This window comes from Mycteria americana, chromosome 7, assembly GCF_035582795.1.
Source record: "Mycteria americana isolate JAX WOST 10 ecotype Jacksonville Zoo and Gardens chromosome 7, USCA_MyAme_1.0, whole genome shotgun sequence".
Taxonomy (NCBI): domain Eukaryota; kingdom Metazoa; phylum Chordata; class Aves; order Ciconiiformes; family Ciconiidae; genus Mycteria; species Mycteria americana.
In genome coordinates this window covers 62,592,501-62,618,397 of record NC_134371.1, presented here as the reverse complement: position 1 = coordinate 62,618,397, position 25,897 = coordinate 62,592,501, and the positions used below count along the sequence as shown (strand labels likewise).

At 35.3% G+C, this 25,897-nt stretch overlaps 1 protein-coding gene across 1 annotated transcript in view; it reads left to right on the top strand.

Moving 5' to 3' along the window:
- The window catches only part of FAF1 (Fas associated factor 1), a 179,193-nt gene that overhangs the window by 67,664 nt on the left and 85,632 nt on the right, over positions 1–25,897 (top strand). The window contains exon 8 of the mRNA XM_075508737.1: positions 21,179–21,265. Coding sequence (XP_075364852.1) covers positions 21,179–21,265 — 87 coding nt within the window. The remainder of the gene's footprint in view (positions 1–21,178; positions 21,266–25,897) is intronic.

The window sequence follows — 25,897 nt, the reverse complement described above, 5'->3', positions numbered from 1 at the left end:
AGCTTTTCAGAGACTGAATTTTCACAGATTATTGTCTGAATATCAAATAGGATTTTTTTCTATCAACTAAATTGTTATTCTTGGTGTTAACTTCCATAGTTCAATAAAATTACACTTTCCTAGGATTTAGAAAAGAAGTGTTTTTACATTTTTGGTGTCTTTTTGTTGGTGTATATTTTATACACTGAATTTGCATAACTATGAGTATCCTTGTGGTTCAGAGGAGGAGCTGTTAGTACGGATCTGTAAAACAGTTGTTTTATTAACATCTTCACAGGGAAAAAACAGACAGAATAGCTGAATATGTAAATGAGCAGCTTGTGATGCTATAACTTGTCAAATAACCATTGATGCAGTATAGCTGAGCAAACTGTTTCAGTGTGTGCATATACAGTAGGTATTTCTCTCCAAATTAATATTTGCATTTGAAATACGTGTGTAGTGCAAATACATGAGAAGTATATAACAATTAATAATGTTTTGTGTTTGATGTTTACATATTATGTGCTCTGCATTTTAATTCTTAATGTTATCTGCTTCTTTAATCATCTTGAATTAGTGTTCCAAATGTATTGATTCAAAGGGATTTATTACTTCGTTATTAAGGTTTGATAGACATTTATGTCCTTGAAACAGGATGGGTTTGGTCAGTAGTTAGCTGGCATTTTTTGAGGTTGCCATTTTGTTCTTCAAAATCTCAGACCATTTTAAAACTCCTATGTCACCTTTATGAATGTTTCTGCACTGTAGTGATAAGAAAAGCTTACAAACCAGGACGCTGCTTTAATAGTGTTTTACAGCTTAGAACTGCTCTGTGCAAAAACACTACATAGTTTTAAAATAAAGGTGTACTTCTAATCTGATTTAGTTAAACCAACCTCAACTGTTGTGTGAACATTCTTATTTATCTTAAGGGCAGCTTGTTCTACTTTAACATAAACAGAAGAGGAGTTAGAGGAAGTTAAAGCAAAGTAAGGCTTGTCCTTGGTGAGGTAAAAAGAATAATTTAAACCTGTATTGGTTAATACATGACAAATAAATCATGGTAAGCCCCTTGTATTTACAAAATACTTAGTCACGTACATGCATCTGGTAGAGGGCAAAACTTTGGTTTCCCTTAAGAGTCCCATCTTCACCATGCAAGCAAGTAGAAACTACAGTCTATACTAAAACCAGCCGTACTGGTTGTAAAGTAACACCAAGTACTATAGTGCCAAATGTGGAACATGCAATAGACCCCATAAGCATGCCCTTCTGTCAGTGCTCCTACCACCTTAGGACAACGAGCTTAAAGTTTTCCCTCTGAAGTGGCACATGTTCAAGTGTATAAGTAAGGACTTTGATTTGAGGACCTTTTACAGTCTCTCTCTATTTATGTAACAAAAAAATATTACCTTTATAATAATATTGAGTGGGGAAAGAAAAAAAAAAAGTGGCATGTTCTTCAAGATATTTAGTGTCCCTTCCTGGATTTCTTTCCATGATGACTTTCTTGTTCAGCCAAAAGGAGTCCTTTGACTTTGGTTGGTTTCATAGACAAAAAAGTGCTTCTCAGACTTTTTTCAAGCTCTTTCTCAATTCCTTGAATTCTTCTGTTCTCCCATTTGTGAACCGTGGCTAACTTACTGTAATACAGTTGGAATAAGGAAAAAAAAGTCAGTTTTGTACTCTCTTCTTTGGCTGCTTGGCAATTCAAATGTAGTGTTAAATTAGAAATTACTAGAAAGTTTAGTGTTCATATCCATCATAAATCAAAACTTCTTTACACTTTTAATTTCTATAAATGTGCTATCCACGTTCTACCAGTGTTAAAATGATGACTTGTTGGGTAATTTTTTTTTAGTTATTTGTCCAGTTTAGTGATAAATGTCACTGTTTTAGAATAAACGTGAAAATACTCTACCATATCATGAGGCTCATGGTGATTTGGAGGAGATTGCAAGCAACTGTTTGCAGTGTTGCAACAGTTGTTCTGTGATCTTAGGGAATGGAGTGAGAGATGTGGAGCAGTGTTTGTGTAAAACAAAACTAGCTTTACTCCCAAAATGCACCTTAAGATAGCTTATTTTTCTGGTTATTTTATAAAAAGTGAAGACCTTGTAGCATCATAACTTTAGGGCCAATTCTGCCTTCCTGTCTGCTTGCGCAGGTAGGATGTTGCTCCCGCAAAACTGTCAGTGACCTCTGGGAGTCGTGTCCTTCTGCCCTCCTCGTAGAGGTGTCCCCAGAGCTTGAGGGTGGGAGAGAGAGGAGGAGAGGATGAGCTCTTCTCAGCAGCCATTTGCCCTTAGACTTCTGATTTGGATCCTAGCTGGGAGTCAACGTCACTTTGTAGCTGTATTTAACTCCCTGTCATCCTGCTCCCCTGTTCCTCCCCATGTGCTGCTTTGAAGGCAGCCCCTGGGGTCAGCGGCAGCCTGGCTTCTGCAGGAGCCGAGCCGCCGCTCGGAAAGGGAGCCTGAGAAGCAGTGCAGAAGCAGGAGCTAGGCAGACCTGTCAATGGCTTTTTTTCCGCCAAGTGTTAATTGTGGTCACAAGAGTTAAGTGTTTCTGAAAAATTAACATCTTGGTATTATGTATTTATTTTCCATCATGTAGCTTCGATGTCAGGTTTACTGAGCAGACAAGTCAAAACAAGAATATTTTTTTCTAACTGCTGTTACAGCAAGTCTCAGCCTGGGATCTCAGAAAATCACAGTGTTCGTTCTGGTTAGCAGCTAATAGGAAACAATAAAGATTTAGGGTTCAGAATTTAATTGGCAGTGATGTTGATGCAGGAAGAACAACCACACACAGTTTACTCTTGTGAAGCTTTATTGATTCTTTTTTAAAAGGAAAGCTCTGATGAAAGTAAAAAGAGGCGTTTAATTTGCAAGTATTTCTACACAGTTTTTGTTCTGAAATGTGCTTTTCTATCCTTCTCTATCGCTGCACAGTAAACATGCCTTAAGATCTTCTGATTCAGAGACAGATACTGAAAAACAAAAGTGTAAGGCTGTCATTTCTACTGTTCAGCTTGTTCATTTGGATTATATTGGGGCTTTCTTACAGGTTAAATTTACGTCTTTCCCAAGGCTAATGTCTGATGTGCATTTGTAAGTATTTTTAAGATAATGTGACATTAGCGTATCCTCAAAATCTCCATCTCAGATTCTAATCTTTCAGTGACCTATTTCCAAGGATCACATCTGGAATATCACTCTTGAAGAGGTGGGCATATGAACAAAAGCTTCCTGTTTTTCTCACATTACCTGTATACCAAAGTCTAGAAACAGGATCTTTTTTGTCACTAAGGCAAACGGTCTTTTGAATTTCAGTGAGTAACTGAGGATATTTCTTCAAGTATAGATTGATCCTACGCTTTTGGGGTCTGCAACAAGGTCAAAGATACGCAGCAGAATGAAGTGCAGAGGCCTTTGAATGAATTCCTGCTCCCACGGCTTCCTTGCAAACCATGATAAGGATTGAGTCCTCAGTGTATCATCATTGGCACAGCCATCAGAGATGGCCCTATATTCAGTAGCTGGTAGCTCAATCTCTGCTTTCAAAACTGTTCTGAAGATTTGGGAAAGGAGAGACCTATTTCCCCTCCAATCTGATCTGTCCATTTTCTCCATAGCTTTGGTGATAGATTACACACGTTTCTTCCCGTTTGGAATTACAATTTAAAACGCCTGGTTCTGTGACACCATGATGAGCAGCTTTCTGCCATCCCTGCAACCTTTTTTCCTGCTGCTTTTCAGGAATTCGTTTTCACAAGACATCTGCAGGCAAGCCTTTTCTGGGTCTTCTAATCCATGGGGCTTTAATAATGGCCTCTTATTTCAAGCGAAGAGGATTTTACAGAAACTATTTGAAATATCTAAAATTAATACAAGATGAGAACACTTATCTTTAAAATAGGGCGTTTGAGTGCCTTTATTTTCACATTCACGTGGAGAGTTTTGATGTTACTGAGCAGGTTTCTCTACTCGAGGACATCAGTTAATCTGTGTTTCCTAACCTGCCAGATTCCTGTCTGTACATTGCACCTCATTTCTTGCCCAAGAACTATCTTTGACTGTGAGTGTGTCATGACTGCTGTTCATGCACGTGTCACTTAGAGACACAAAGCTACAAAACAAATTCACCAAATTTATTGTCGGCAGTCACACCATCCATGTGATGGGATGCATGGCTTTCTGTCCCTTTCCTGATGGTTGGCGGGTAAGTGACAGCTCATTCACCCAGGCAGGATCAAAAGCTCTTTATAGAATGTTTTGCAGCAGCTGTTGATAGTGTGTGTGCAGAACCCTCACGTACCCCAGTGTCAAGATGATGATCACATGTTAACAAGGACGTTCAGAGACTTTGACTCCTCTCTTAGAAAGCATTTGGTCTTTCAGAAAGGTCCATTCCCTTCTGGTCATCTGTTTGAGTGCCCAAAGATGACGTGCCCAGATGATTTGGAACATTTCTGACAACCGGGAGACCCTGGAGGATATCCTCAAAACTTTCCAGGTTGTGGTTACTCAAGGCTGATCTTTTAGTTCCAGAAACAACAAAAAAAGTGCTAATGAATGTATTCCAGACCTTACATCTCTTTAGCAGGCCTGTTATATACATTCTTGATCTGTTGGATGTGCCTCTAATTAATTTTCGTCTAAGTGTTCTCACATAGACCATAAAAGAGATGATTATGATTTCACTGTCCCGTTTAAAACAATTTTATATCCAGGGCATACTCTCTCTGCAGGTGAATGACCACCAGCATGTCCCAGTCCTTTCTTCAGGTTTCGGGCTTGTTCTTGCTGGACTGTAACAGATTTGTGTTCCCCATCTCAAATTCATGGACCCTATGATACATGTGGCTACTTTCAGGGTTAGAGGGTGCTTGCTTGTCTCCAGTAATGGATGTTCATCCTAATAGGTAGAAGTATTCCAGGAGTCTCATCAAGATACAGCTGAATGACCTGGTTTTGGTAGAAGTCTAGGTCCTTGTCTCTCATGGAAACTTATTCCCAAGGGATATTGGATTATTTCCTGGATCTTAGAGTGCAGAGCTCTCGGATATCTCTTAGCTACCCAGTGAGTCTTTGTCATCTCAGCCCATTACCCATGAGTAGAAACAAGGAAGGTTACTGCTCAAAGCAGAACTTCTCTGTTGCTGTTAAATAACTGTCCTTTCTGGTCAGAGGTTTCCTTTGCCATTGTTGCAGTGAGATAAAAAAATATTTTGAAGTGTGTGAAAAATAAAGACTCGGTGTAACTCTCTTGTTGTTATAACAGAATAATAAAAAAGACTGCGCAGGAGCAATTCATTACTCTTTTCCTTTCAAGCACTTAAAAGAAAAACAGAGCTGAAAATATTTCTTTGGGAGATACTGAAATACCTCATTAGATCTTTCTTTTTATTGGCTATTGAGGTGATAATTCTGTAACAGGAATGAAAGTGAGGATAAATTTTGCTTTGATTTATAGAAATGTGTTAATTTGAGCGGAATAGATCTTTTCTGATCTTTGTATTTATTATCTGTGAGTATTGTTTTGTAATACATAGTTTCTAGTTTTATTTTAGAGAAAAAATAATTCTGATGGAGACACTTAATTCTGTGCAACATTGGAGGTATCTTTGGGGAAGCGAGTAGCTGAGTTTTTAATAACCTGCAATTTAAGTAATTTTTTTCATTAAATGGAATAGTGTTCCATTTAATAGTTAGAGTTGCATGTCGAGCAAAGACTGAAAAACACAGAGAAAATAGTATGTATGTTTAAATAATTAAATTAATAATAATTAATAATTAATCTTTATTCAAATCTTTCTGTTTCAGTGACATGACAAGTTTGCACAGTAGAATAGTGAAAATGGTCAGAACAGCTTCACATTAGCTCTTTTTCTGAAGTGATCGTTACATTTTCTGTTGTTCTGCAGCATATGAATGGTAAGCTTTGTAAAGACTGGAATCTACAGAAGAGCTAACTCCCTGTAGCGTTTTGGTCAAACGCTAATGAAATTGCACTTAGTTGTATATTCAAGAAATATTGACCCCTGCCTTCTTGAAACAGCTTTGTGATTTCAGCAGTGTGTGGTTTCTGGGTTACTTGAGCTAGACAATTCTCTAAGGTGGCCACCACTGAAGATATCGTGAATAAATTCTTGTTGCGTTGAGAGAGACGCAGTTGTGCACTCCTCTTAGTAGAACAAGATAATGTAGTTTTCTTTTAAAATTTGGAATTTTGAAGGGGAATGTGATTTCAGTATTGTGGACTACTTACACTTTTAATTTAACCAGTCCAATTCTGGAAGCCAGTCCAGTTCAGGAAGAACACCTGAACTACAAGCTGCAGAATTGGGGCTTCTAGCATGTATATTTTTGTAAATACTAAGCTATCCAACTTCCTGAAAATTCTGCCTTACAGGTTAGTATAAATGATGTTGGCATTTTTTAGGTTGTGGCCATTTGTTGCTGTCTCACGTAAGTCCTGAGAGGTTTCTAGGTTATCTTCCCACTCAAAACATTCTTCCTAATAGGAGTTTCATTTGAATAACCTGGAAGTTAGTGGGGAGTGAGAATGAATGGGCACATCCCTCATCTTGAAAAACTTAAAATGAAGTTCTGAACTTTTCTCTTTTCATAAGGTTACCCCCTTATGAAAAATGCTCTTTTCTAGACAGCTTCTGTGACTTTTTTTTTTTTTGTCAGCTTTTCTGTCATAAATGCAGTTCAAGCATGTGAAGCAGCTTTTGGCAGGAGTGTGCCAGTATGCCTTTGATAAAAAGGTTAGGTTCAGCAAAACAGGACTTCTTTTCTTCATAAAAGGGTTGCTGCTTTTAAAGAAAACTTCCTTGCTGGAGAGGCTTCCGCATCATTTTTATCTCCAAATCGTTCTATGTACCAGTTTTATAGGGTTCACATTTATTGGTTTTTCTCATTCTCTGGTAATGCTTTCCCTTCATTACCTGTGTCGGCACCTGCACAGAACACGGAATTCAGGTTTTCCAGTGCTGCTGTCTGCTTACTGTGTTTATTTTAACTGTTCCTAATGTTTTTCTGTTATCAGATAACTTCTAATAGAGAACAGGAGTTGGAAATAACCCATTATAGCCTGCACATAGAAAAATGTGATTTTGACTTGGACCTTACTAATTTGCTTTCCCCATCATCTTTTTGTATTATACAAATACGTACGACTCATGTACACCTACCAGTAGCTCAAGTGCTGACCTGTTTGGGGAAAGACTTAAAGAAATAAGAGCCAGAGAGAATGCAGACTGGGGTTCTTGGTCAGGTTGCAGCTCTTCTTTTCCACTCTATTCTTTTGAGGAAATATGTTTAAAAATATTTAAATATGCTAAAAATAGTATTATTCATGAAACCAATACAAAAGTATATGGCTTCTTTCAGTAAAGATAAAAATCTATATTCAGATTGCACCTTTGCCAGCTTCATTTGTTAACTCAACAGAATTTCATCTCTACTCACACTCTTACTGTCTTTAACTTTTTAAAATCCTGATGAAGATCAATTTTCACTTTATCATGGAGGAGGAAGACAGGGGTATAGTTGACAAATATGTACAGATGTTAATGATAATGATTCTTGTCCCTTATTCAGAAAACTCTTAATATATTTTCACCTGTACTGCCACTGCTGCTAAAGTGCAATCTGTGTCAATAAAAAGAAATGAAAGAGGCAGAGGTCTTCATATTTTTTATATATTTTTAGTTCCTGCATTAAAAAACAAAAGCAAATCTAATATCTGATTTTTTTAAATCATCTTAATGTTTTCTTTACCTTTTGTTTGTTTATTAGAAAACTATTTTATGCTGACTTTGAATGCAAATGAAGATCTAGCTCTTATAAGATGTTACAACAAACTTCTGAAAGCTTTAAAATTGTTTCCAATGAAATTGTGTTTGGGACACAAGTATAGGGAAGCAGTGCTTTAAAACAATCTGTATTTCCCTCTATAATATAGAATAAAAATTATACAAATTTTTGTACATGTTAAATATGTACTAACTGAAAGATTTTTCTCTATCTTATTAAGTAAATGAGGGGGTTTTTTTGGTGGAAGATTCCATAGTTAAAGATGTAAACCAGCAATTTCTTGCTTCTATAGCACAACATAGTTCAGAGCTGAGATTAGAGAAACCCTGTAGAGTGGCTAATACTCGAGGGCATCCCCAGCTAGAAAAGTATGTGAATTTAGGCATGGGAGGAAGGAAGGATCTGCTTTAAATTTAGTGTAGGGTCACTGAGTCTTAATGATAGATTAAACAAGGGAGGTGGAATAATGAATAGGGGTATGCAATGTGTAGCACTAATACCAGAAGTCCATGGTTTTCACTGGTTATTTAATGTCTTTTCCCATATGTTTCTGAATAGAGCAGGTTATGGCAGGGATGAGCTAAGGAATAGCTTTGTTAGTGAATTGTTAAATAGACCGAATTCTCTTTTTTTAAAAATGTGTATGTATATAGGAGAGCTGCTTGTTAATAGTATAATCAGGCACCTTGTATACATATACCTTAAATGTAGCAATATTAGTAACTATATTTGTAAATGATGTGTATATGTTGACATTCTTAAAACACACTGTGTAGATTGTCTGCATAATTTTCTTTTCCAATGTGAAACTAACAGCCATTCCTTGGTTCAAACAGAAATGAATTTCAGATTCTTTCTGAATACTGTTGATGTAAAAGAAAAACCCCAAAAGAAGTGGTGATTTGGTAGACATGAAAATGAAATAGAGGAAGTACCAAGAAATGTTTTTGTTAGTAGAAGGTTGACTAACAGCTCAGTAAACCTTGTTTTATAATTTATTTTAACGTGAATTTAAAATAACATTAATAGAATATCTATTAAAAGTCAACCACGGGAAATAATTTATTAAATTCATACTTACAGTGACTGAGAAAGATATCACAGTTTACTTGCGTGTTGAGTTCGTACTGAGTTCTCACATGTAAGAGTCTGCCAACTACCTGATACCAACAACCTGGGTGAACCAAGCAAGTCAACTGTTGAGCCATTGGTGGGTTCCTGGGTAACCTGTATTCTCTTCTGTGTGGTGAAGATACCAGCAAGTCTTTAGAGAAAATGCACTTTGCACATCATTGTCCTTTGGGTTACAAATGCCATTGTGAGCTACACTGTGCTACATGCAGTGCAAGTCGCACTAATAGCTTTGTCCTGTTGTTGCAACAGTACAGACAGTGTTGGTGAAATTAGTCTTTTCACATCTGTGGCTCATCTTCCTTTTTAGATGCATCTTGTTGGCTGGCGCTGAGAATAAAAGGGCTGCAGAGAGAGCCTACCCATCTCTCTTCTCTAAGCAGCAGGCTTGCTGTGATCTTTACGTGTAAAAGTGGGAAGAAGTAGGTAAAACATTGAAGTTAGAGCAGTACTAGAGGATTTCTCTACATGAAAGTACTGCAAACTCTCTGCACAATTGTGGTACTTTGCTTCACAAAATTCGTAGATAGAACTACTTTTCCACATAATGTCTAAATTTGCAAATATTTTCCAATATTGACCATTTAAAAACAAAAGAATAGATTTTATATTGTCTTTGGTATCAATAAAATGTGGTCTCTCAAAAGCGTATTTTATCAATTGCCTAGAAGTGAGACAAGTAAAAAACACATGACAAAATACTGATTTTTGTGATGTTCCATTTCTTAAATTAAAATTGGTAGGCTTATCACTTAAAATAGGGATTGTCGCTGAAGCGCGTGTGGTTTATGCATTTTCTGAGACTGTGAAACAATCGGTTTTTATTCTGAAACATGTTTGGGTAGGAATGGAGGAAGATACTGTCCATCAGTTAAATGTGTTAAGGAGCATATGTCTTTGTATCATAATCTGAGATTTGCGAGGGGCAGTAGGATTTATTCTCTCATTGGACAAAAATGAAAAGGAATTTGGAAGAGGGAAAGGTGTTTTTTTTTAATATGAGTACAAATGTTGCTCTTTACTATAATTAAATGTAGTAAGAATGGGAAATCTAACTTCCATTCATCTCCTTATTAGTTCCTAAAATGACCATCTGTTTTACCATTTATTGATATGACTCGTTACTTTTGAGACCCATGAAAATGCACAAGCAGGGAAGCAATGAAAGACCAATATATGTATTTATCACGCTTAGGCTGTTGCAAACTAGTTTCTTTTGAAATGAACATGAGGGTGTTTGTCTTTAAATAAATTTGTCTAAATTTTCTTTTGTTCAGAACATGACAGCCGTGAAAATGTAAGAGATCTACTTTCCACGGCAAGAATCACATCAACAATCTCTTTCACTTCGAGTGGCAATGCAAACCCTAGAAATAATCTTTAAGGTCCTTATGAGTGGGGACCTGACTATATCCAAAATATTCACTATGCTATAACTCATTAAGACAACTAGTTCCTTAAAAAAGAAACAACACAGCCAATACAAGATACGGGAAAGTATAATACAGACTTTTTTGCTGAAGAGTTCACACACTAATTCCTGACAAAGGAAGTGGAACAGATTGAAAGACAGGAGCTGCAAAATTACACTTGTTTGTGCAGTAGTCTGAATATATGCACATGCGATATGGACAAGCTGGGATCAAGCCTTTGTAACTGGCATGCAGATTTTTTCTTGCTTCCTAACCTTTGTTCATGTTTTACCATTTTACCATTACCCAGTAGTGGCAGTAGCTTCTGGCCCTGGTTCTGGTAGGTCTGAGAGAAGTTGGGATGCACAGAAAGTGTATTTAGTAGTTTAAATCGTGTTTTCATACCAATTTTAAATAGCTTGGATCAAAGTTACTGCTCTCGGTCATGTCCTTAACTTCATGATCAGTAAGTGTCAAGGTATATTTTTCTCTGAGTTACTGATTTAATCACTGAGATAATTTATTAGGGTTATCTATTAAGTTTTCTAAGTATGCAATCCATATGGAATTACTTGCCCCTTGACTCCTGATGATCTCTTTCATCAGGTTAGCCCAGATACAAACTGTGCAGTCTTCTGTTGTGTTTAGTAGGCCAGCTGTTTCAACTACTGGTTTTCATACACCTTTTTTTAGCTCCAAAGATAATCAAAGTGATCTTAATAATTATGTTTTTCTAATTTGCAGTGTTTTTCTAATCATTCCTGGCTTCTTCCTAGAGATATCCTAATTCAGCCTGCATATTCTTTATTATATCTGTCTAAGTTCAGCTCTGTTACAGCCTTGCAAGCTGCTGCAGCGGAGTCCAAAATAACCCTCTGGATTTCACATAACTTTCCTACCATGCTTTGTGAAGCACTCTGAAATCTGCTGGAAGGTGGTAACTAAAAGTAACATTTTTCTATAGTAAGACTAAGTTCTAATTTTTCCTGCCAGATGCAGGATCTTGCATAAGTATGGACCTCCAGAGTTCATCCCACTATTTTTTAAGGGGTCTTAAAATGTTAATTTTTAATGGAAATAAAATACCTGATGTTTGGCAATTTATCAACATTTTAGGAGAGAAAAGCAGCCGGAATTGGGATGGTAGCATTAACAATGTTTTGGTAACTTTTCTGGTTTTTACAGCAAATTAATATCCTTCCTTGGGGGAACAACACTAGAAACTGTATTTATCCTTTATTTTGCAATTGGGTGCTTTGTCAAAAGAGTAGTTGCCTCTTGATAGTGATCTGGTAATAGATGACTTGGTAGCAGTTGCCTGTTGCCTTTCATAATGTGCATAAAGGTCAGTTAAAAGTTTCCATTGAGCAGTGCCTCTTCATTTAGCTTACTAATAAGTATGTTTTCTCAAATGACCATTCCTACTGAATGGAAAAACAAACTAGGACTTCAGAATGTATCTTTTCTGTGGCAGTGCACTATAGGTAGAACAAACAAACAAAAAACTTTAAGTATTATCATCAGTTTTATTTTGTTAGCAGAAGTCTTTAAGGCATTTTCAAATAAATTTGTGAAATTGTTTTGGCAGTAAGTCTTTGTTGTTTGATCTCTTTTAACCCTAATCACATCTTCCTTTCAATCTCTAATGTCACAGCTAGCTCACACTCTAATTCTTTCATACCCTATTTCAACCTCATGCTTGTGTGCTGCTAAAATGATTTTTTGGGGGGTTTTTTGTTGTTTTTTCTTTTTTTTTTTTAAATGCTCATGTCTTTTGCCTCAATTTCTTAAGAATGTGTTTTCCCTTCTTCTTCTATAGGAATTTGTTTCTTCTTTTAACCTTCTATTAAAAAATTCAAAAGGTCATGTGGTTTTAAGTTCAGAGGGGATTATCACAATTAGGTCTCCTAGGCACTACAAGCAATGAATAATAATAATTATGTAGGCTGAACCTTTGCGCAGTGCAGGCCATATAGCAGCAGTCAGTAACTTCTGCATCAAGTTCAGAGGATTGTAACTTGCATTTAGCAATAATGCTCTTCTAGAAGGATAGCTAATTTTAGGTATTTAAAGATGGAGATCAGCAAAGAGGCTTCTTTATCCCACATAATTAAAATGTACACGTATGCTGGCAAAAAACTGAGGCATTGAGAAGTAAAACAACATTTTCAAGACAGTGAAACAGTTGTATATAGAATTTGAATGTAGTGAATATACTTAACATTTGCCACTTGCTGCAGCCCAGGAAAAGGCCAGATCCAAAGCAGTGGCAAAAAGTAGTATGTGATAGCTTGAAGAGAGCTCAGATTAATTCTCAAACCTCAAACCTCGTCTTGCAGGAGGCTGAGATGGGGAATATACCTTGCTAAGTCTTTGGGGGAACATCTCGTGCTTGGAACATCCATCTTGTATTGTATATTGTAGGTATAGATATATATTGCATGAGGCAATCAGAAGTTCACATGTTAAAAGATTCATTAAAGTTTAGTTGAAGCCTTGCTTTTATTTTCTGTTTCAAAATTGGCAGATTTTAACCACAAAAACATACTAGTATTACCCAGTGGACCATTTTATTGTAGGTTGTGGTGTTAAGATACTAACTGGGCACAAACCCATTAAAAAAAGGTCAAATGACATCCAAGAAGGGTTGGTTTAAAAGAGGTTTAAAATATGAGGTCCAACGAATAAAATAGAGGATAATGAAATATTAATAGTTGTAAAATCTATGAAAGTAATTTATTCACAATGTTATTTCTGTTGCTGAAAGGAAATTGCCGAATGCTTCTTTACAAGCATTTACAAAATGTAATGAATTTTAAATGTCATTACATTTAATGAATTTTAAAATCATCTGGTGATTCCTAAACTGGATGGGCTTCTCATAACAACTTCTAGTTAAGAAAAATTTCTGAATTATTTGAGTAAGTGTTACAGCTCAGAAATATAGTTGTTCAATGAGGCTATAAAGTGAGTAGGTAGTGTCTCTGAAGGCATCTTTCTCTCAACTGTAGAACAAGCAGACAGAACATAGCCAACTACCTTTGGAAAAAAACAATTTATTTTTTGAATTTAGGACATTTAAAGTTTGCCAGTGCTATTTCACATAAGTAATTAGGGCTCTCTGTAGTCCTCAAGAATTTACATCAGTAAAATGGAATTAACATTTTTGTTTTGGATTTTGTTTGATGACTCATATGATGGATATAAATCTGCGGGAATGAGGCTATAAGCGGGGGAGTAAAGAATCCATATGCCTTTCTGGAAGTGGTACTGGTGAATCTGTCCTCATATCTAGTATCTTATTTTTCTAAATGAGATGGTTTTTACTAAAATATTATGATAATCGTCTCTCTATTAAGTTTATTGTCCGTTTACGGATTCTTTCTTCTGAAAATTTTCTTCCCTCCCCCATTTTAAAAATACATAACAGCAGAATAATACATTAACTTTGCATTTACTTACTCAGCCACTTAATCTTTCTTAGTAGTTACCTGTTTCTCCTTGCCTCATGACTCAAATTGGAAATAGTGTGGATTATTTATGTTAAAGTATACATTGAAACCCTAGATATATGAAGTTCTTACTCCACCTTTCCAACGATGAGAGGCAAAATTCATGTCCTTCAATCTCTTTTCTAGATATTGAAATTACAGAATTGGAAACATCAAACAACGTATTTGCTGGTTTTTGCATACTGTTTAACATGACTTAATCTTCTTTGTTTGAACTCTTATCAGCAAAATGTCACCAAAATCACACATTATTTTCCAGACCTACGTTAATTCAATGGTTACATAATGAATTCAACAAGCTTTTCTAATGAAGATACTGGCACAATATTTACTGAGTACTACAGTACAATACAACCCTTTTTTAACAATAGTTTAAACTGGGTTTATTTTGGTTCAAACACTGTTCCATACACTCTAAAATGAAAGTTGGATGCGTTAGTGGCTTTTCTGTACATAAAATGTGTTCAATTGCAGGAAATGGTACACGAAAACTTAGCAGAAAATTTTCTACTGATTTTTTTTTTTTTTTGGTGTTTTAACTTTCTGATGAATTCTGCTTTGTATGTGGCTGATGTACAATGGACATTCAGGTTCTCTTAGAGTCCTTTAGGAAGGTTTGAAATTGCGTATTGTTTTTAATTTGAAAATGAAACAGTCCTAATTAGAGGGAAGAGAATACTACTTTCAGGAGGTATACAAGTTTTGGTGCTTTTATTTGTTTCAGTTTTACTTGTCATGATAGAATAAGCAAGTAATGTATTTCAGACATTGAATTAAAACCAATTGTGTTAGAATTTAATGCATTTTTATTCTACATTAAACAAGAAAAGAGGTTTCAAAGCTTTAGCCTACTAAAGGGGAAAACTTAATCAATGCAGACCAGAAATCTTTTCAGAGGTATTAAAAGCAAAAATAGTAATTTAAATGAAGAGCTGTGAAATAAAAAATTAATTAGAGAATGTATTGTAGTAAACCACACATTTGAGTTCTGCATTTCATAAAAGCGCTGAATCACAACTGACTTTTGGCTGGCAAGCTTGGGCAGGAGAGGAGTTCTTTTGCATTCAGTACAGATTTTAAATATTTAGGTTGGAAGTGTATTTTTTTTCCTTTAGATTACAACAGAGTGAATTGAGTATATGTGCAAATGTAAATAGTTATTTGAGCATAGTGAGTCCTCCTTGGAGAGTTTCAGTGGTATGAAATTCTTGAGAAGCAGATGCCGTTATTTAAAAATAGCCCAATTCGGGCATCTTAATTCACTAACTGAAAGCATTCCATAATTTAAACTTCAGTCAGCTGCTAGAAGGAGAGGCTGGTTATCATTTGATGTCTTTAGAAGAGCATTATTGTTTCTAAAGTAAAGCCTACACTAAAATTAAAATTTGCTGATTTAAATAACCTTCATTCTTTATAGTTTATTATATTGTGTATTGGAGATACAAAAAGGCAAGCAAAGTTTTGAGTGGAGTAGACTCATTCCCCTCAAATGAATCTTGCATAAAGTGACCTGAGAGTTCTGGTTTGGGTGCTAGTGTTAGTCATGGTTTATACAGTACGTTATATATGTGTGTGTGTGTGTATATATATGTATATATACAGTATGTATATATGAATATATCCTACTTGTGGGTTGCTGGCTAAAAATTACTGCACATATCACTTTTTAAATTTAAGAAATGAATTTTCTTATTGACTGCTGATAGCCTTTTCCTGATAAAATGCAAAATATTTTTTCTCTGCTATGGGAAAATTTTAAATATGGATCACTTATTTTCGTTTTTCATTTTCTCTCCTACCTTCTTCCATTTCTGTCCTGTGCCTTTACTATTACTATGGACCAAAGTCTGTTGCAATAGGTTGTGGCAGAGATGCTGATTCAGAAATTCTTTCTCTCTAGTTTTACATCTCCATATTTTTAATACTTCTTGTTAGTCCATAGTTAACTGAAATTACCTTTTTATCTGACCCATCTTTTTCTTCACAGCTATTGATAACATCATTATCCTTTCAAATTCACCACTTCATCACCTTTGGCACTTCTCTATGCTTAGCAACTTGGTAGATTCTGTCTCTGATTCCCATGTATTACTGCGAGATTCCCAATACTCTTTGCTATCTGTCGGTGGAATTTTGTCTGGTGGAGATGTTAAAGGCTTTCCTCTGTAATCTTGAAGACTATTGCTCTAGCTTGTTTTGCCTCCATTCTTTCCATCTTTCTTCACCAAAATGCTTTTGCTTACTCTACATTTCTTGCTGTCATTGCCCCATCCATATCGTTGCTGTCCCCTGAAAATTTTGCTTGCTTGTCTTGGCTGCTTCTCCATTACAATGTCAAAGTCAAGATTCTCGCTTTACTATCAGTGCCCCACGCAACCTTGCTCTGTCTGCATCTGATCTCATTTCCCCGCGTCCCCCAACTCACATTCCACATTCCTCACAGTCCTCTGACTTTATTGCTCCTTTTGTCTGCCTTTCATGCACTCATTTTTGCACTGTCTTTCATGCTGCCAATGTGCCTGGAACAGTCTTTAGCATCTCAGCCAATTTACAGCTTTGCATAAATTATATTTAATAATAAGACTAACAAAAGTTCATTATCTACATTATTTCAATTAACTTTGTACCTGCATAAGCGGAAAACAGCCTGAGGGAAACTACTGTTAAACTTTGTTGTGATTTGTTGTGATTCAAAGATACAGATTCAGGCATGGCGGTTCTTTGATGATTCAGCATAAATTTAATTTTTTTAGCAATTTGGTAGGTGTTAGATTTTTTTTGAACAGTAGATTTCAGATTTTTCTAATTCAAAGGTACGAAAATAGCTACTTAGTCCTGCTAAGTGAAACCACCAGAAGGTCGTCATCTTCACATTACCTGGAACAAACTTCTTGCCCTGTGATACATTTTATTTCCTTTTATTCCATACTAATATGGATGTGGAAGGGCTTTGAATGTTGGATTGACTTCATATCTACAAACAAAGTGTATCTTTTGTGTTTAACCTTCCTTTTCAAGCAACATATTCATCTGCTTAAAAGAAAACAGTGAAAGATAAGAAAATAAGACTGCCTATATCTGAGAATTTTTCTCAGTGTGTTGGCTACTTTGACGTACGGGTTTTCTTAAAATATTAGAAGTTGTTTAATATTTTAACTCCCTTCTAAGACCAGTGAAAATGAGCTGAAGCTAAAACTTTATGTGCCTCTCCAGCGTAAGTGTATAGCTGCAAGGCAGGGCACTCCGCAGGAGTTACACATAATTTTCCAAGTAAAATTGCATCTGAAATATACGGGGTATTTTTTTGGTTTAAATGGTTGTATTGATACAGTTCACAGCTGAGTTGTGGAACCAAATAGATGTGCCTTTAATTTGTTTTTAAATGGTCTCGTATATTCTGGAGATTATAATCTGAAGGGTGGCTGCCATAGTAATGTGCCAGTCACCATGGCATCTGAACTTTATGAAAAGAAATCGGGGCTGCACAAAGACAATGCCACCAATTAGTATTTCGAACTGATCAAAGGTGGGGGACCAAAAAGTTTGCCAATAAACGTAGCTCAGTGGATGGCACTAGAAGTTAGAGTTTGCTTTACACAATTTTATAAAGGTTTCACTCCTCCTAGGAATATCATGTGAATTTCTAAAGAAAAGCCTTAAAACAGACTTCATCCATTTACTTTGCTAACTTTTTTGAGTTGCATGAAGAGTATAGCCGTAGGTTTTTATTTCGCTGGCCTAGTGAAGTAGTTTATAGTTCTGCTTTATACGAATCTTTAGAACTTTTCCCTCCTTAGAATTTTTAACTTTAAACTGAAATTAAGTCAGTTAATGAAGAAAAGGGGTTTTCTGTACTTGATTAGTAAATATCCCTAGTCTCTCAAACTTTTGCAGTCTGCTTTCTTAGTACTATTCTAATTGCCAAACAAACCTAAACTTAAGTAGTTACTTGAAAGCAACCTTATTTTATCTTAAATAATTGATTGTGGCTTGTTTGAAAGAGGTCTACTTTGGCATGAATTCCAAATCCAGTTATGATCTTAACTCGAGCCGTTTGTTTAATCAAACACTACTCTAATAAGTCTTACATGGTCCCTTACCCGACCAGGCCTGTCTATAACAACTAGTTTATTCTGCGACGAGTTGCTCAACAGATGTCATTCTGGTAGAATAATGCAGCAGAATACTTGTGCGTTGACTAAAATTACTTCAACTTTGATCACTTTTGTCCAGCACATCAGTCTGGCATTGTGCTTTATACCAACATAACACTTTACCCCGAGCATGCCTTTCAAGCTTAGAATAGCAGAGGAATGTTATTGAATTCAGTGCAGTTACAGATGAGTTAATGAAAGAAGGGAAATACTGTTTTTTTCATAATGCCTTTCTGTTGTACTTTGGAATTAAAAGGGAATTTGAGGAATGTGACTTCTGAGTTATTTATTTTTACTTCTGAAGGCTTTTTGAAAACAATATTATGTAGTTGTATTGATCCCACGTTTCTGTAAATAAGTTTCACTTGTTATCTGAAAATAGCTCGTTTTAGAGTTTTATATTGTGAAAATAATAACAACACTTTTTTGATGTGTAATTGGGAAATAGTTATCTCCCAGGGACAGTTTTTCTCTGTATTTAATGCAAGAAAACTAAAATAGCAAGACCCGTATTCTTGTGATCACAGATCAGTATTGTTACATTTTGATGGGCCGTTGTGGGGTCAGTATGGAGTAAGGACATCTCTTTACCTTGATACTACTGCGAAACGAATACTGCACAGCAGGCTACCTTCTTGTTAAGAAGCGCTGAAGAAAGGCTGTTTGTTTTGAACAGTAGGAATGAGATTGTATACCTTGTTCTATAGAGTTTGGTCTTCCATAATTCCGTTTTTCACAGGTGCGTGTGTGTATACATATGCATATACATATATAGAAGAATATACCATATATATGTGTATTTGAAATGTATTTAAATAAGTTTTTTAATAATTAAGGTATATTTGTATTTTTTAAAGCATGACGACATGCTTAAATATGAGGAAGCACTAATGTGAAATGCACTTTAATTACTAATAAATACTTCAGTATTCTGTGTCTAAAACAAAATTATGTTCTTGTTTTAGTTTTTTTAATTAAAATATAGCTGTAAATTTTTAAAATTGAAACATAGTTACCAGATCAGTCTCCCTGCAAAAACTCCTGAACAAAACCAATATTAACATAAAGGTTATTGGGTGTACAAGTAATTTACTAGTTTTACAAAAAAACCCTAGTAAATTACTTTTACTAGAGAGATATCTTAATGATTCTAAAACACACAATGAATGTAAAGCTGAGCTGAAAATCGAACCCAAATATATGTTATGATACCGAAATGTCCAGATAAGGAACCCATGTGGTCTGACTTTCATCCTTTAGTGAGATGTAGATTCAAGAGTTGGCAGTAATGTATCTTGCTGTTAGATAATAATTTGAAGCCATTGTTTTGCATTCATCTGTGCAGAATATAAATATTTATAAAGCTTTAAACTGATAGTGTTGAAATTATTATCCGCATAGCCTATAAATTAAATCTATCCGGAAATGGGAGACAGTTCTTCACAGTTTTTACTAAGGGGCACTTTATTAGTAGGAAATACTAGTACCACTACTACTACTGCTACTACTAAAAGTAGTGACAATGAGCAACAGTAATTGAATGGAGGATCTGAGAACAGAACTGGAAGTACAGTAAGAGCACTGTACTTTGTGTTTGCTCTCTGTATGCCCTGAATTTTCTCACTCATATTTCTTTGTTGGCAAACTCATGCAGCAGTGCCATGAAGAGTCTTTTGAAGAATGTTGCCTAAATCAACATTTGTGAGCAAGCGTATGCGTGGAAATCCCTACCTCCTCCCTCACCCCCCTTAGGATATTTACGATTAGAACAGTTCTTTTACCACTTAATGTCTGCACATGTATCCTCCATCCAGGTATTAATGCGCTTGAACTATGTGCACGATTTAAAAGAAAGGATCTATGCAGCATTTCAGTCTAAAGATCATCCTGAGAAAAAGAGTTTTGGTGCTATTTCATTATGCAAACACATTTTTAGCTGAATATCTACTGCCAGATGTTGCATGTACATTCTGTACTAAAAATAAATGCCAAATTTTGAGGGAACATAGCCACATCCCATATGTTTATATTACCATATTACCTTACCATGTATTCAAAACTCCACTGTGCTTCTGTGATGAAGCTATGGCAAGTACTGATTAATAGTTAGGGTCAAATTATAGAAAATGTCTGTATATTAGATCACTTTGTTTTATTGTATTATGTCCCTAAGAATGGTAGTTTAGAATCACCTTTCATTCATTTCTTGAATAGGAAAATTTTACATATGTGGATTATGTTAGTATTTCTCATTTTGACAAATTTCAGCTTTCTTCTCTATTTTTTAAAATCATTTTTCTGTTCAGAGAAAGTTGTTAACTTAGGGTAAGTGTGCTAGACTGCAGGCCAGGTAAACGTGCTAGCTTTTTTATCTGGGGTGATGTTTTTGAGGAAAGAGTTTTGTAACTCTTGTATTTTGCAGCATTCTTCCCATATTTGAATTCTCAACTCTTCTTTTCCCCTTCCCTTCCTCCTGACAACCATCATGTGAGATTATTAATGGTATCGACTTGTATTTTAACAGCATAAGAAAAGAGTTGATGTAAAAATTAGTTTATTTGTGTTTTCTTGATAAATGTTTGAAATGGACTGTCTTCATTGGACATGTGCTTATTAATTTCTATTTTCATGTTTAATACGATCACTTTTTTTATCCCATTTTAAGAAACTTATGCAAAAATAGTTGTTTTTCTTATTGCATTAGCACGAACCTAAAATTTTCAGATGAAAACAGAGTACGTTAACTAGCAAACACTGTAACACCATTTTTGTTATTACCTTCTGCTTCCCTTCAGTTTGATCATTACTTTGTAATACTTTTTACTGGGAAAATTCGTATTATGAGTTGTTTTACACATTTATGATATTTCAGTAATGATGTATCATTACAAATGATACTTTATAGATTTTTTTTTTTCTTTAACATAGTTTGTTCAGTTGCTTTCAGCAGCATTCAAATTCAGCAGTACTGTATGTAAACCTGTGGAACAGATCTGAATCTTCGAGTGTTGGAGGAACCCATTTTACAATAAGTAACTAGAAAAAACCAAAATAAAAAGCTTGGGATTATGATGAAAAGAGTGCAATTTGCCTGTATGCTTTTGTTAGTAGAGGTTCTGATTTGTTTTGTTTCTTTTTTTTTTTTTTTTTTTGACTAGGTAAAGCGGAATGTGTATGACCTAACTAGTATCCCTGTCCGTCACCAGTTATGGGAAGGCTGGCCTCCTTCTGCCACAGACGACTCAGTAAGTAGCTTTGGTTCTCATTTCATTTCTTCCTACACATAGCTGATTTTACTTGGATTTTTGATCAGAATCACCCAATAGCTTTTAGTGTCCCATATGCAGTAACTTATCATTACACATACTTCAGAGCTTTCTCTTGAAAGATACAAATACTAAATTTTTTACTTACAAAAGCACATTTCCATGAAAATTATTCATGTGTATCAAATTCAGTGCATGTTTTAGACTAGAAGATGTGTTCCTAGACTGAAGCAAAGCTGCGCAACGTTGTGGAAGTTGGGGAGGTCTATTGCAGTGATGGAACTTCAGGGAAAAAATCCTGTTTTTTACATGTATTCTGAGTGCACATCTAGATATTTTCCTCAGTTGTGTCCATCAGATCACTGGTATTCTTAAGCCCGTGTCTGGCTTTAAGCAGGAGGTGTTCCTGTTGAAATCGGTGGAGAGCTTCACTTGCTTTTAAAGTATCTACTTGGGTTCTTGCTGGACCAGTAAGAATTTGTGGACATTTGCAAGATTACATTTTGAAATAGTAAATAATATGTATACAGTACAATATGTATTCAATTTTCAAACTTATTTTGCATGTTTTAGAATTACCGTTATTTAGAAATAGAAGGAAATCTTAGTTGAGATCAATATGTACCCTCAGTGATGGAAGCAGCTGACTCTGAATTGCCTACAAATTCATGAAATTGTGGGACTTAACTGCAGAATTCCATTAAATATTAGACTTGCTTCCTTGTGTGGTTGACCCTACAGTGAGTTTTATAGCATGTCTTCCAGTTTTGCTCAGACAATTTTCTTCTGGTAGTATGTTCCCAATGCCAGCTAGTGAGGTCTGCCTTTATTTAAAAAAAAAAAAAAAAAAAAAAAAAAAAGCCTAAAAGATTGAAATAATTATGTAGTTATGTTGTATATAGATTTTTGTGACCTGAGATAAATGTAGAAAAAATAAATATTTCTATTTTTATAAAATCATTCATTTAAACTAGGGGTTGAACCCAAGTATTCTACAAAGTGAAAATGGAATTGGGATTTGCTTTCTCTATGTATTAGCATTATCTTCAATGCATTACTTTCCTGTCCATTTCTACTCCCTTCTTGTAAAGGGAGAATTGCTGTTTGTATTATAAGACTGCTGCTTTTTTGCTCTGGGTAAAGGATTTATGCCAATCAAAAAAAAAAAAAAAAAAAAACCAACAAAAAACCAAAAACCAAAGACTGTCTGAATTTCTAATATTTCTAATATACTTGTAAAATATGTCTGTGGTAATGTTTGCAGAAACAGTAGTTAAGTTTGAGAGAGGTGAGTAAATCTATGTCCATGTATTCAAGAGCATATCTGAGACGATAGACATAAGATCTGAAATAACAGCATGGTGTCATGTGGTAATTAGAGTCTTTGAAATGTGGATCCATTTTAACATTTTATTAGTTTACATTAGCCCAAAAAAGAATTGGAAACTCAACACTTCTAATCCGTTTTCCCACAGCTGTTACGTTTTCCTGTATTTCTCCCTCCCCCCTTTCTTTTGAATAGGATACCTCACATATGTAAAACTCATAAATCTGTTTTAAGTCTGTTTTTACAAGTGACATTGTTGCAGGTGAATTTTTCCCCTTTTCATCTTTAATGAAATTGGTGAATGTTGAGTCATCTGCTCCAAAGCAGGAGAGTCCTCAAAGCTCACTGCTCGAGTCTGGTGCAGCTGAGGCTTGTCAGCTGTGTAAACAGATTTGAATGTGTTACCAACAAAAATATAATTAATTTCTGTCTAAAATTAGAGGCCATAGCTTACTATTTATAAAGATTTAATGTTAGCAACGACTATCTATGGTTTGGTGATCTGAACGTTTTTTCCTTTGCAGATTAGAAATACTCAGTAGTAATTACTTTAGTAATTAGTCATGATATCTTTAGTTCAGAGGCAAATTTTTAAAATCACTTTTTCCATCGTGAATTTTTAACTTGCTGTATTGTATAGTATTCTGTTGCAATTAAGGAGTTAAAGAAAGACTTGATTAAAATACTTTTTCATTTACATGTTATGCAGCATAAGAAATACTTTGTAATACCACAGGAGGATTTTTCAGTGCAGTTCTCGTTAACCTTTGGCTTAGCAAACAGGACAACTAAATAGACTTCGCATAATTGGATTCCTGTATCATCTTGAGTCTCTTATGAACCTGACAGACTACAGTCTTCTGACGTTATCAGGAAATTTAGTGGAGTCAATAGTCATTTAAAACATTGTTGCTTCATCTCCCTTCAGAGTTAAGATATGTTCTCTGCTTGTACTATCTAATGAAATATGGGATACTGTATGAATTGTCAATAACTCTTTCAGATCCTTTTGCACACTTTCACCAGGGAAATGGGTATCAAAACCTCCACACGCAGGAGAATGTTCTCATGCTGTGACAGTTTGATTGTGGGAAACAAGGCATACGTAGTCTGTGGAAATCTCATGTTCACCATTCAGCAGGGACATATTTTTAGCTTTTATCATGCCTGAATAATTTTAACACCACGAATTCTATCTGTTCTGCTCATTAAGGTTCAAACAAAGCAAATGTATGAGTTTTAAGGCATTCTTCTTTTTAACAAGTTTACTTAAGTAAAACTTTAATTATATTAAAGATTTAATTTATCTGGTTCAGGATATATATCATCAACTGATATAATGCAGTCTTGAAGATTATCCTAGAAAATTGAAAAATAAGTATAATTTGATTTAAATAGATTCACAGTTTGTTCTTAATCTTTATTTTTATTTTGGATCTTGTACCAACCTTAACATTACCGAGCTTGTAAAATGAAAATGAAGCCAGAATAATTTACTAAAATTTCTGAAATGTATTCCATTTCTCTTTGCTATATTGGCTGAACTTCTAAATTTCCACTGGTAATTACTGCTGTTGCCAAGTTGAATGAGAAGCCTTCAAATACGTATGTGTTAAAACAAACAAACCAACCAAACAAAAAAAACCCCTGAGATCAGTCATAGGTGGTGTTTTAGTTGCAGTTTTTACATGGAAGCATTGTCATTTTCATTGTATAAGACCAGATGACTTTTTGGATGCTAGCTTTACACGTGTATATTTGAGGTAAAACTTTTTCCCCCCTTGAGATCACTGGTTTTTTATTTCTTTCAGCAGGATGAGTTTTTGTCCCTGATGTTTCTGTTCATTTTGGTAGCATAGAACAGCAACAGCCGATATGGGAAGGAGGAGAGGTTGCTTTTGTGCTGCTTTTGTTCTCAGTATTTAAGCTAAAACTTTTTTCTTAATTAGTTCATTGTTTTAAGTCATTTCAGTGTAGCAATGAGAAATGCCTGCTTCTTCATAAGTAACAACAGTGAGCTTGTCAAAACGGAATATATTTCTGCATGAAAAAGATGTTAAAACTTTTAGAATGAGGTTTGGAGGGGTAAAAGGGAGAGAGACAAAGACAGAGGATGAAGCGCCCAGCGTTGTAACTGTTCCCTCGCACGCAGATCCCGTACAGAGGAACCTGGCGTCCGTCCTTCCACCTACTGCCGGTAACGCTTTGTTTCCCTAAACAGTATGGTTGGTCAAGACCTCATATCCTCCTTTCAAGATGAGTAACTGTGCTTCTTTACTGTATAGATAAGCCAGTAGATATTAGTTTAGGCAGAAGTCGGTCTACAACTACAAGTTATTTGTCTGCACTACTGAAGAGTCACGTTTCAGATGTGACACGTGCGTAGCCACTAATGTATTGAGGCTCTGCATCATCCCCTGTGAACGCAACCACCTTCAGTTCTGTGACGGCTGTAGCAGATGTGGTTGACATTCCTTAGCTGAATTTAATACAGGCTGCTAGGTTATAATCAAAATTCTCAAATGATTATGTATGATCTAATTAGCACTGCTGTTATATTTAGCTATTTCATTGCTAAGTACTAAGCACAGTCTGTTGGCACAGAGAGAAGTTAAGAATGCTGATAAATAGTGTTCTAGTACAAAGTCAAACCATTTATGACACTTTTTGGCTGATCTCCAGATTTTTGAAGAGGTTGAGTATTAAGCATCTGAGTAGTTAGTATTTGGAAGTATATATTTCTTTCCCTTTCTGGGTCTTACAAAGGCTTTCTGAACACAAAGTTCATTACCACATGCTGTCATTGTGATATTGTGAGGTTTTGTGAGGTTTACATACACTGGCTGTTTAATTGTAATGGATGCCATGTCTGCATTTACTGGATCGTTTGGAATTTTCCCCCTGGAATTGATATGACTAAAGAATGAATAGTCCTGACAGAGAAAGTGTCTATTAATCGGAAGTGTAAAATTGACTGTATTTAAATTAAAATACATGCATCATTAGAAAATACTCAACTATTTTTTTCTATGCAAGAATATAATAATTGTAATTTGATTGTCTGTAATGTTAATTACTTTGTATGTTACTTTCCTTCTGTCAATTGCTTGCAGGAGAGTAGTAGAGTGGATCTGGCAGGATCCTTTTAATTTAGATACTTAGAACAATACTTGCAGTCTGTTTTGTTATGTGGGTTCAGGAATATGGTAAAGTTTCAATTTAACATTTATACTATAATCCCAATTTAGCAGTGAAAATTGTTAGACAGTACCCAGTCTGGGAAG